This window comes from Syngnathus typhle, linkage group LG5, assembly GCF_033458585.1.
Source record: "Syngnathus typhle isolate RoL2023-S1 ecotype Sweden linkage group LG5, RoL_Styp_1.0, whole genome shotgun sequence".
Lineage (NCBI taxonomy): Eukaryota > Metazoa > Chordata > Actinopteri > Syngnathiformes > Syngnathidae > Syngnathus > Syngnathus typhle.
The window spans coordinates 19,135,967-19,148,646 of NC_083742.1; the positions used below are offsets into that span (position 1 = coordinate 19,135,967).

Below are 12,680 nucleotides of genomic sequence, written 5' to 3' on the forward strand. Positions count from 1 at the left end.
AAGTTATGTTTATCCCTGCAGCCACAGCACTAAAGAACCTTGTATACGAGTCATTCCGACCCCGGGACAAGGCTTTCGTGCTTCGGTGACGTTAACAACTTCCTATTCAATTTGTCTAGTTTTTTTTTTTTCCCCATCTTGCTTTGCTTGGTTTTGTAGCAACCTGGTGCGGCAGGTACAAATCGCGTCCGATTTTAAGTCACGTTTGCTAGCGACTAGCAACGGAGCCAAAAAAAAAAAAAAAGATGAACCAGATTTTTGTCTTACAAGAGAGCAAAAAGATCTTTGGATTCAATTTTCCAAACAATGATTACATTTTTTCATTGTGTGTTATTTGGCAAAGCAGTTCTTATCAGGAACTATTTCTTCTATCTGGTCAATCGACTTTCCAAGTGAATCCAATGTGGCTCTGCAACTCACAATTTGTTAATTCATTATTAATTACTCTGATGATTTTTTTTCGATAAATTGATACACAACCATCAATTGACCATTTTAAGTTAAAGTGTAAAAAAAATACAGATTTATAACAGTTTTTATCATAATTTGATCATCGATGATACGATTAATCGTTGCACCTCTGATCTAATACTTTACGAGTGTCATAAACTGCTCTGGTCAATCCGATTTGATATTGAAGTTTTACTGTAACATTGAAGAATACATGGCTTGAACTATAAACAAATAATAAACTAACTTCTGCTGCTATGCTTTACCTCTTCATTCTGCATACTCTAATATTCCCCAGCCTCTCGATTGTTGTGATTTGGGTCCCTTTTGACCCACTACTATGTTCTAAAATGCAAGCATAATTAATAATGACATTAAATGGGGAGGGTAGAAATAATAGCTTTGATTATGCTTCCGAATCCCAAAAGCGCTGTTCTCGTTCATGCTCGATGCTAACTTGATTTACCGCTCATGAAGCGCATGCACAAATAATATCTGCTCCAGACACATATTAGCCTCATGATAGCCAATCAAAGCCCACCGGTCGGACCGAATGAGACGATCGATCTACTATTTGACCCCGTCGTGGAAAAACCAGCTAGCAGAAGCAAAACAAGCGCACCTCATCGCCCCAACCCACCCAGTCTCCATCAGCTAATTCACTAAAATGTCAGCTGGACTGATGAAGACTTAAATGATTCCAGGCTTTGGTATGCTATTTTATAATAACATCAATAAGCATGGCAGGAAATTTCATCTGCACTATACGTTACATTATTTGTTCAGTGCCTCAGGTGGCTGAGCGCCCTCTCATAGAGATGAAATAGATTGAGAAGGAGAAAGAAAAAAAAAATCAGTACAAACATATGCTCGCCTATAGATGTATAAGAAACATGATCCAAAGTTTAAGATGAAATAAAGGCTGCTTGCAATGGTGTGTGTTTAGTTTGTGCATTTTATAAGCAGAAAAACGATGAATTTTAGAGGCACGACCAATAATATGGACATCGCAATCCATCACTGATACAAATGCCGTCAAACATGATCTTAGTCAAAAGAAAAACTTCCCAACATTAGCACGTTATTTAGGATCTCGTGGTTAGCTAGCGGCTGAGGTCATCTCCGTGTCTGCGGCTTATTTGTGTAAGGGAAGCATCGGGGCGACGAAAACAAAAACAGAGGGATCAAGAAGGAAGGGAAAGGAACAGGAGAAGACAAAAGAGGAGCGATGTGGCGGCGGGAATCCCCAGAAGGAAGAATCTGGTGCCAGCTGACGGGAGGAGCAGATGAAGAAGAGGAGGGGGTGGCCATTGTACAGTTCAAGGCCTTGATAAAAGTCCTTGAAGTGGCCGGGCGGGCGATATAAACTCTTCATCCACGTAACAACCCCTCCATAAAACACCAGGCTGAAGGCTTAATGAGGAATGCTGATGGAGACTGCAAGTGGTTACATTGTTAAACTCCACACCGGAGATGGAGAAAAGACTTTGTGTCACTTATTGTGTGTCCGGCAATGTGTGTATCTTCCAAGTGATTACAACAGTCACGCCTGGCTTGTCTGACTGCACCTCAGGCGAAAAGGAGGTGAGTCTTCCAAGGAGCCGTCTGGGACATAATTCAGGATTATGTCGAACACACACACTCACACACACACGAGTGAAATGCGGTTACACATGCAGCACGCTCCAAAAGTATTGGAACGGCAAGGTCAGTTCCTTTGTTTTTGTTGTATGATGATGTTCACAGGAAAATATCTGTTTAACAAAAAAAAGAAAAGATTGTATGATGATGTTAAGAGGAAAATATCTGCTTAACCAACAAAAACAAAAAAGAGCTTTCAATGGGATCGACAGAGAAGTCGCTAGCCAGCGTCAAAAGCGGAACAGCAACCGTTGAAACTTGGCAGCACCGACAAATCTCGTCTCGTTTGCCCGGCACTCTTAAAATGCCACTTAGCCAAACAAACTGGTGAGCGAGAAAAGGCAAAAGGAGCCATTTATATTATGGAAGAGGTGCTCTGCGCTGTAGCAATGTCGACACCCAGAAAAGCATTTGTACTAGAGGAGAGGGGAAAAAAAAAATCCCTCCAAACAATGCACACAACACAACAAAGCAAACTCGCGGGAAGAGACTGCGAGAATGCGAGCGAGCATTAGGCAATCGAAAAAGGTTGTTTATTTTAAGTCCGCCTTGTGTACCAACAGAAAGACGTATTAAAATGGGGCTTGTGAATTTGTGATCTGTCAGTCCAGGCGGGGAAACAAAAAAAGAGCCCAGGCATGATTCCCATGACGTTTCTGTCACTCTGAAGAATCTCCAGGGAGAGTAAAAGTTCCCCGACTGACAGACTGTTTACACTAGGTGGATATTCCTCTTTCTGGCTCCCACTCCTTTTCCCCTAATAGTCTCGTAATGTCCTCCTCAGGTGTTAACGGAGAAGCCAGCAGCGAGCTAATTCAAAGTAAAGTGGAGAATAGCACCGTGGGCGACGGCGGCAGATGCCAGCGCCGCCGCGATGGGCGCTGACACCTCCATTCCGCACAGCCTTTGTAGGATTCCCTTCTCTTTCCAATCTAATTCACCTCGCCCTGCAACCATTTTGGTGGCTGCTTCCCTTTGCCAGTTTTTTCAAAGTGCAGCTGGAAGATGATGATCATGGTGATGATGGCGAGTCAGGAATTGCAGACAGATGCCATTTATAGTTTTTCTTCTGGAGGATTTTGGTAGCTTTTCCTGTTCCAGGACTAGTCTAGGGTATTTTGATGCTTAAAGTTTGGGATGGAGGTATCTATGCGTATTTAAAAAAAAAAAAAAAAAAAATCGTATAAATCGAGGTTGAAGTTTTTATTTTTCGACCTACACTACCGTTCAAAGGTTTGGGGTCACAAAATTGTTTGGGTGACCCCAAACTTTTGAACGGTAGTGTATATATTTATTTAGCTAATTATTTATAGATTATATATATAATCTTCTGTGTAAAAAATCTTATAATATATATGTAATAATAATAATAATAATTCATTAAATTTGTATAGCGCTTTTCAAGAACCCAAAGACGCTTGTATATCTATGTATACTTGTATTCATAGATTATATATAATCTTATACAAATATAAGATATCATTTATAATATTTAATTCATAATATTTTATTATAATAATATTTACAGTACCGTTCAAAAGTTTGGGGTCACCCAAACAGTTTTGTGACCCCAAACTTTTGAACGGTACTGTACATTTTTCTACAAAGTATGAGTCAATCTGTGTTTTGATTCAAGACCTGCTAAAGTGAATTCCAAATTAGTTTTTGCAATATCTTTGATGATGATTGCTAAAAATGTGCAAATACTGAAACATAGTTAAACCCTTTTAATTTAGCATTGTCAAAACTTTTGCAAAACTTTCGCATTGTCCTAAAACCGAGTATGGTGGTCACACCTATTCCCCTTCGTGTGGCGACAGATGCGAAGGACGAGAGAGAGGTAGCAGAGGGTAGAAGAGCCGGGCAGAAAGAAAACCAGAGCGAGGAAGAGATAAAGCGAAAACGAGACTGCTTTCTAATTCAGCCATCTGGCTTGCTTTACTTCATTATAATATTTTGGCTCCGCGAGTGTGCGTATGGGTGTGTGTGTTTGCAAATTTCTAAGTGCCTTCCATGTCGCAGATGCCGGCAGAGCAGAGAAGAATCCCCGTTTATTAACAGCTTAATAGAGCTCCATCTGGGCCGGGGGCCCTATGCTCGTGTTCCATCACAGACATTCATCGCCGAATTGCAAGAATTAGACTCCAACCGACACCGACACGGGCGGAGGTGACCCCGTGCCGTTGTGCATCAAGTGTTAGAAATACAAATATCGCATCTATTCATAAAAACAAAAGTGAAATCAGTTTATTTTTTCGGAAATTGCATCTTGAGCCACGCGCTTGCTTTGGATGCCTCCATTCAGACGAGGTTGAAGTGCAAATTGGACATCTGCTGCTGTGATGTGTCTGACAATACACTCGGGCTGCCACACACACCGTCACCGACCGTGAAGATGTAAAAACAGCCAAAGAAAAAGCACGGAGGAAGGGACGGACGGCCATGTGAACCAAAGGCTTCTCGTCCCAACGTGCTCGCCATTCTCCGGCGATTGGGAAGCCGTGTTATTCTGTTCACTTGCTTTCAACATTGCCTCCAAAGATGCTTCTCAAAGTTGTGTTTTAATTCAATTCAGTAAAAATAGAACGAACACCTGGCCTTGATGGATACTACGACTTATTCATTCAAGCGGTGTCCCGATATTTTCAGTCTCCTACAGTGCACCTAAAACCAGCACCTCATTCACCAGACAATCATGTGATGAATAAACATTTGCAAAACGTAACGCTGGAATGTTTGGCCGCCCACCCGTGTCGGAGTTTACATTGAAACGCATGTAGCCGTTTTCCGAGCCTCTGCTAGTCTGCAAGCACGTATTTGTATCAACCTCCCTTATAGATGCTGCGAGATGAGCAGACAAAAGGGGAGGTAGAGAATCCTTCACGCAAGGCTGACTCTCAAAGGAGCCGCTTTATAACCTGTGAATGGTTAAAAAAAAAAAACGGTAATTCCACAAACGCCTCCATCCTTTCGCTTTGAACTTCAAAGAATGCACAAAACCATTAAAGATGTGTGGGAAGACTCAATTGAAAAAAAATATATATATAAAAGAATGATTGTAATGCAATATTAAACTCACTGTACATTAGTTGGGGTACTTTAGGCATGCAAGCCATTTTGAATGAAGTTGAAGTATACATTAAATAACATGACTGAATGTAATGTGAGTGTATAATTGAATCATGCGCAAACCGTGACGCTCAGTTTTGGTCCGACCGCGGCAAAAGTCCGTTGAAATGGCGAGTTCATAAAACATGGTGACAAGGACCAGCTTGTAAACGACCTTAAAAAAATCCACAAATGACCGCTCACCTCTCCGAGAGCTTCGTAACGTTTCTGGTTCCAGCGGTGGAGATCCTCTCTCGCGTTGAAGATAAACGCTTCTCCTGTCTCGGTGTGTCGGAGTTGACCGTCTATGAGAGCCAGAGGTGAATGACAGTCAGGGGTTTGTAACACAATGGTTGCCGCTAATCATTCATGAAATTAAAACATACACACCGCTTTTATTTACCGTATTTTCCGGACTATAAGGCGCACCTAAAAACCTAAAATTCTCTCAAAAGCCGACAGTGCGCCTTATAGTCCAGTGCGCCTTATATATGGACCAAATTCCTAAATTGAAACTGGCCCGAAGCATTGTGTCATGAAATCAATCATAAGTGGCCCGCTGAAGACTATGAATCATGAATCAAAAAGACTATGGATCATTATTTTGTGATTAGAAAGTCATTTGTTGCGTTTGAAGTTGAAATAAAAAAGATAAATTGGAGAATGATCTGATTTGGATTAAAAATCTGACATGATGCATTAATGGTGCGCCTTATAGTCCGGTGCCTTATATAAGGACAAAGTTTTAAAATGGGCCATTCATTGAAGGTGCGCCTTATAGTCCGGTGCGCCTTATAGTCCGGAAAATACGGTAATATGAACAAGACAGACCCCCCCCCCCCCCCCCGTACAAATTCACTCTTTTGCTTTTATATCGCTTGAAAATCTCCTCGCCTGCCACTGCGACGCAATAAAAGACTAAGCATTGCTGAATTTAATTTTGACCTTTATGACTGCAAAAGTTGTACAAGCTGAACCACTAAAAAAAAAAAAGGATGCATATGCAACCCAAATAGCCCTAGGGTCCTCATACTTTATTGCGGAAAACAAATATATAAGCTCCCTCTCATCGGCTGCTAAATTGCCAGCATTTTCGCCGGGATAAACATTACGGAGCGAATGCAGAGCGAGTCACACCAGCAGCGGCTTTATAAGTTAGTTGTTAAACAACGCCGCCTAATCCTAATCGTGGTTTGTCATCTCCTTGTTGCATTAAAAACAGACTTCTTCCTCACAGGCAGAAGAGACGAGGGTTGCGAAGTTAGGATAAAGTACCTTGAGGAAAATCAATTATGCATTCATGGAGGAGAGAGGATCTAAACAGCACCGCCTAAGAGAAGCACAAGGAGCTGTAATGAAATCCTACAATAGAAAAATGTGTGTGTGTGTGTGTGCGCCAACGTGAGGGCACGTGCCTCCCCCAACCCATTGTCTCAGAGGAATAAGATTTTCTCAACTTTTCTCCTCTTTTCCTGTCATAATTAGCATTCTGTTCTCAATTTGCCCGCTTAATTAGGTGTACATAACCTTGGATTTCCAGTAATGGAAAAACCGGAGGGCTCGTGAAATGAAGCCATCATCTTCAGTGATTAAGACACCTGCAAACTAGCGTCGGCATTCGCGTCATTACGTGGTCAAATTAACATTTTTGTTCCACCTGTCTCGGGTCGAGGTAGTCCGGCGGTAACTGTGGAAATACAAGGACCTCCTTCAAAAAAAAAAAAATGGATGGATGGGAGCGGATATGAGGAAAAGGACGATCAAGTGAAGGCCGGTGAAGGCATAAAGGTGAGGAGAAAGTGTTCATCTCTTCATGGGACAGCAAGCCGGGAACTGAGAGAGAGGAACGGCGCTGGGGTAAAGGGGGCGTGGCGGATGGCTATGTTCCTCTCCATCTCTGTTTTTAGGCGCAGTGAGATTATGCAAATGATCTGGCAGGCGGAAGGTAAGGCTGAGTAGCTTTCTGACGGGCCGGTGAGTATATAACATGTCCCGCACTCAGCCAGCCAGCAAACAGAGATACTGACAGAGAACAGTGGGAGCGGAATGCTAAGAGCAACCGGGTCAATTCTAAAAAGACTAAAAAAAATTAAGCTCATTTATAGAATGCTTTCTTATTGATCTCACAAAATATACACTACCGTTCAAAAGTTTGGGGTCACAAAATTGTTTGGGTGACCCCAAACTTTTGAACGGTAGTGTATATATTTATTTAGATAATTATTTATAGATTATGTATATAATCTTCTGTGTAAAAAAATCTTATAATATATATGTATACTTATATTCATAGATCATATATAATCTTATACAAATATAAGATATAATTTATAATATTTAATTCATAATATTTTATTATAATAATAGTTACACTACCGTTCAAAAGTTTGGGGTCACCCAAACAATTTTGTGACCCCAGACTTTTGAACGGTAGTGTATAGCAGATAAAATAACATTGATGACATCATCAGACTGCTGTTTCACTGTAAATATGACTTTCAATGTGGACTACTTACGCTCATTGAAGGCATATTCAAACTCCTCCAGGGTTTTGGGGAACGTGAAAGGGGGCTCATCTTTCTTCATCAGCTCATCTAAATCGATTCTTGACAGCAAGTCTGAGAAGGAACAGAATGTCGTGGCAGATTCTTAAAGACAGATTAATTAACACACCTATCAGGACTTTTATTGAAATACTGTTATTCAATATACTCATTGTGAAATGCTTGTTGTTGTGTGCTGTGTAGTCGTATTTTGGAATAGTTCTATAGTTTCAGTATTTGGAATGTGATAGTTGAAGAGGTGGGTTAAGTCGACTAAATTGAAGACCCGGCGGCCAAATGCACATCTCGTCATCGAGCTACAGCAACCAATGTTTGTGCACGATCACCTTTGAGCGCTGTGGTTTTCTCTCCGTCCTCCTGGCCGGCCACCTGGGCCATGGTGATCAACAAGATGCACACCGCTGGTTTAGCAGCAGGGAGCTGAGCACTCAGCATCGGATCAGGTCTGGAAAATCACCCAGGTGTCCCCTGTGACAGATTTAAAAAAAAGAACAAAAATAAGGATCTCTTAGATGCAATGCTCGCTTCTATTTGATAAAACAGACGTGACAGTGCTAACCATACAACAACACCCTTTCAGTGGCTTACAAAGATGATTGGTCATAAATAAAACGGAAAATACACGTTTTTGTTCATGACTACTATTTCCACTTGTGCTAGCTGCACTTTGCACAACGTTAATGCTGCAAGAATTAACAAAAGGCTGCAAAGGTTTATTCTTTGAATCCCTCCAGATCCCCCCCATTTAAAAAAGACAGTTGAGAGTGTACCCCCGCCTCTTGCAAAGTCGTGCATTTCGCTCCATATGCTTTGAAAAGCAAACTCGTGGGAGAGAAAATAAACAAGCATATTGCCCATGTTTTGACTCACACGCGTTGAAACCATGCGACACGATACTGCTGCTTCCTGGACAGGCTCCCAAACAGGAAGTACTCCCAAACAGATGCGCGTGGAGGCTTCCGGGTTACCGGGGCAACGGAGTGGAAGCCTTTTTATTCTTAAAGGGACAGCGGCACAGATGCCGCTCAAACTGCGGCTGTTGAGCTGTTTCTTAAACTTTATTCAGTCAAGAAGTGCTGATTAAACAACATAATAAAATATCTCTTTTTATTTCATTATTATTTTTTAATTTCTAATCTATTCTCATTTTGTGATAAGTGTGCATTTTTGTGAATAGTCTACACAAACAGAAATGGGGACCAGCCTCAATAATCTGTGGTGGTTTATGATAATATGAAATGTTTACACAGGCCTAATAATCCCCAGATGAGTCTGGTATAATAGAATATTCAATGTATTCGTTGTGAGGAGCCATTCTTTGTAACAAATTGTTGTGGATCATATTGACAGGTGTCAGCTGAACCAAGCATCTGTCTGCAAATGAAACCGTGGGGAACACAGAATGGGTTTATTCCAGGCCGAGTGAAAAAGAAGAAGTACATAGGAGGAAGCAGTTATCTTAAAAGAACAGTTAAGCAACTCAAACATTGCATCGCCAAGCTAAAAGGTTTTTTTTTTATGTTAATAAGCGTACATTTGCAAAGATTAATGCTGCTGTTGTTGGCGTTTTTGCTCGTGTGCTGCAAGAGACTGAATTGACTTGCTGAACATTTTTATTGTCTTTTGTATCGTTTAAGTGCTTTGGTATTTGTATGTTGCTTCATTTGCATGAGAAGCCATGCATTCATCTCTGGAAGAGAATGCTTGCTTTCTGACATGGGAATTGAACAGAATCCCTTTAAAAAGAAAAAAAGAATTGAACATACAAGACAGTGGAATTGCATTTTTTTTTTCATGATTTGGATTTTAACCATTCGTTAACCTTGTAGCAAAATATAGAAAAAAAGAGAGTACATTGCCAAAAAAATATTGCAATTATTGCTGGCGTCGGCTTAATGACTACAAGTGACAAAAATAGGTTTTCTAATAAAATGACACTGTATTTCTATTATTTTCTTTCTCACTGGCACCCATGTATGAAAAATACACTACCGTTCAAAAGTTTGGGGTCACAAAATTGTTTGGGTGACCCCAAACTTTTGAACGGTAATGTATATATCTATTTAGATCATTATTTATAGATTATGTATATAATCTTCTGTGTAAAAAATCTTATAATATATATGTATACTTATATTCATAGATTATATATAATCTTATACAAATATAAAATATAATTTATAATATTTAATTCATAATATTTTATTATAATAATATTTACACTACCGTTCAAAAGTTTGGGGTCACCCAAACAATTTTGTGACCCCAAACTTTTGAACGGTAGTGTATGTCAAATGGGTTTTACATTTAGTCATCTCATTACATCGAAAATACTTCTTGGGTTGCACAATACTGACAGACATTATAGCGTGAGGTCGATTTTGGAACGGGCTGCAATCAAAACAAACATCATCGCTCTTATTATTATTATTTTTTACAGAAAGCAAGAAAAAAAGTATGCTGACGCCAACATCTTTACACAAGTTGCCTAAAATAATAAAAATCTCCAATGATCACACAAGTCCCATCTTGTCCCGGGCAAACAAATCCATTTCCCAGAACGGATGCGCTCCAAAAAGATGAAATGTGACTGATGCGGTGCGGAGAAGAAGCGACGCATTTAGTCTGAAGCAAAATGCACGTGCGTACTGTACGAGCCGACACCAGCATGACACAACACACACACGCACACTCTAATACCTTGAGAGCCGCAAGTGCGTATTACAACTAAACATTTACAACACGATAAAAATTCCAACTGCTCGGACTGTTATTGGGCAGCGCTTTTATCGGATGCTTGCGCTCCCCCTTGGGTCCCCTCAGCCGTGGTTTCATCTGCTTCACGAGACTCCTGCAGTCCCGCGTCGCAGTGGCAAACAAAATAGGCTCTTTGGAGTTCCTCAACCATTATTTTCTCCTCGTCTTCCAGCTCAGCACCTTCCCGCATCTCCCACCTGGAATCATAAAGATGAGGGTTATGGCCAGCCGGGACATTGGAAGTCATCATCTTATGACCTCCAGGTTTGAAGGACTCCACAAATGAGCATTCCTATATATTATTGGCAGGCTGCAGTTTTTATTACAGCTATTTTTAGCTCTTCTAATATCAACATGACATGGTAACATTAAGATACAGTAGACTAGTAGGCCTAAGTGTTCACGATCAAAAGAAACAGAGGATTCATTTCTGTAAGTATTTGCACTTCCTTGCAGAGACATGAGAAGGGCTCTTCAAGAATTTTGCTGCTGAAAGTGAGCGGTGATGGATATGGTGGAAGTACGACGGGGTTTGAAGACCTCTGAAAGGGGAGGAGCCAAAGTTGGCTTGTCACTGGCAAAGCGCCCGTGCAGCTTCTCCAACACATTTCCGTATCCATAAAGGGTGGTGGGGCTTCAACTAGTCATGTTGTCGGTAATCTACTGGTAGTAGTTCAATGGAGTCACTTGACTGGTGAGTGCGGTCAATCAAATCCATATTGGGTGCCTTTGAGCTTCCGCATGGCGGAATTATGCTGGGCTGTCTGCAAATGATTGCATTTTCATTGCAATCTCCTTTTATCCCGCCCTGCCTCCTTCTCCCATTCCTCATTGCATCTTCAAACATGTTTCATATCGTTGCGCTGGGCGTGCGCGAGGGAGGAAGGGGTGACCCCCTAACGCGACGACATCACGCACGTGCAAAACACTTGAGTGGTAGACTCAGCTTCTGCTGAGTGCCATAAGAGGTATTCTCCTTGCCACCTGTAAAGGGGGAGGGTCTGTTTATGTAAATACACGATATGTTTCTTCTCCTCCCTGAACAAGTGGCTCTAATTCCTCTTCTGTTTTTTTTTTTTCTTTTCAGAGGAAACAAATGGAGACAAAACTGAAAGGATGCAAGGGGGGGGGGATGCATTACAGGCTGGAAAAATGTGGTTAAAAAAAAAGAATAACACCAAAAAGTAAAAAGATAGCAGAGGTTTGTTGGAGCATTGGCAGCACAGAAAGGAGTGAGCTGGAGCGGAAGGAAGGAAGACAAGAAAGGTAGGCTCTAGCTTTTTCAATGTTTAATTTTCAAATAGGATTAAGCAGAATGACATTTAGCTGAAGGTTACAGGCTCAGCATTGTCTTAGCTGATATTGATATGCAGGAGGCGCCCTGCTTGTCACCGGGACAAACACTGTTGATGAATGAGAAGCCTTTCCCCAGGAGGGTGTTAAGTGCAAATTTGAAATGAGCGAGAGGCAAAGGTGGGGAGCGAGAAAAAAGAAACGGCACCCGCAGATACAGAGTGAATTACCATGATAGTCGCCATGTACACTGTCGCAAGATAATGTTGCCCAAAGTGTAAATTGTTCCCCTAAGTATGGCTTGTGTACTGAAAAAATAATCATAAAATAGGTACATTGACAAGTGTATCAAATTTCAACAAGTACAACACAACCGAGGCTGTTAGAAATACATAAATAGACTAAAGTTGACAAGAACTTCATTTGCCAAAGTTTCCCGCTGGAATTTACATCTTAATAAGGAGAGTCTCACTCTCTAATTCTTAGGGGCTCTCCTCATTTTTCATGCATTAATACCAGAGCTGCTGACTTGGCGATTCCTCTGAATACAGAATAGGACACACATATTAAGACTGGAATTTTTTTTACCCAATTGATGTCATGGGAGATTGAGTGTGAGGAATATGCTGCCACGCACGTCCTGCAGTGTGTCATCACGCCACACTGAGGTTGATTTTCGCTCATCATTGGACGTGGTGTCCTTAACTGAGATAAAATGACGATAAACAGAAAATAGTGCACAACTTTAATCATTAATCAAGAAATGAGACCATTTTTACTTCCGAGGACGAATTTGTGCTAACCGCTAGCAGGTTTTGTGCCAAAGAATCATTGGAAATGTTGTCCTACGGTAATTATTATTATTAC

General features: G+C 41.0%; 2 protein-coding genes across 5 annotated transcripts in view; both read right to left on the bottom strand.

The window, feature by feature from the left end:
- arb2a (ARB2 cotranscriptional regulator A) overlaps positions 1–8,713 on the bottom strand; it is a 101,863-nt gene extending 93,150 nt beyond the window's left edge. For both annotated transcript variants that reach the window (XM_061277757.1, XM_061277756.1), the window contains exons 1-4: positions 8,634–8,713; positions 8,090–8,231; positions 7,716–7,817; positions 5,404–5,504 (exon numbers count right to left, since the gene is read on the bottom strand). In XM_061277757.1, the coding sequence (XP_061133741.1) occupies positions 5,404–5,504; positions 7,716–7,817; positions 8,090–8,198 (312 nt within the window). In that variant the 5' untranslated portion in view covers positions 8,199–8,231; positions 8,634–8,713. The remainder of the gene's footprint in view (positions 1–5,403; positions 5,505–7,715; positions 7,818–8,089; positions 8,232–8,633) is intronic.
- A 1,324-nt stretch (positions 8,714–10,037) lies between these two features.
- Positions 10,038–12,680, bottom strand: part of kiaa0825 (KIAA0825 ortholog) — an 89,095-nt gene continuing 86,452 nt past the window's right edge. For all 3 annotated transcript variants that reach the window (XM_061277751.1, XM_061277753.1, XM_061277752.1), the window contains one exon: positions 10,038–10,717. In XM_061277751.1, coding sequence (XP_061133735.1) covers positions 10,534–10,717 — 184 coding nt within the window. In that variant the 3' untranslated portion in view covers positions 10,038–10,533. The remainder of the gene's footprint in view (positions 10,718–12,680) is intronic.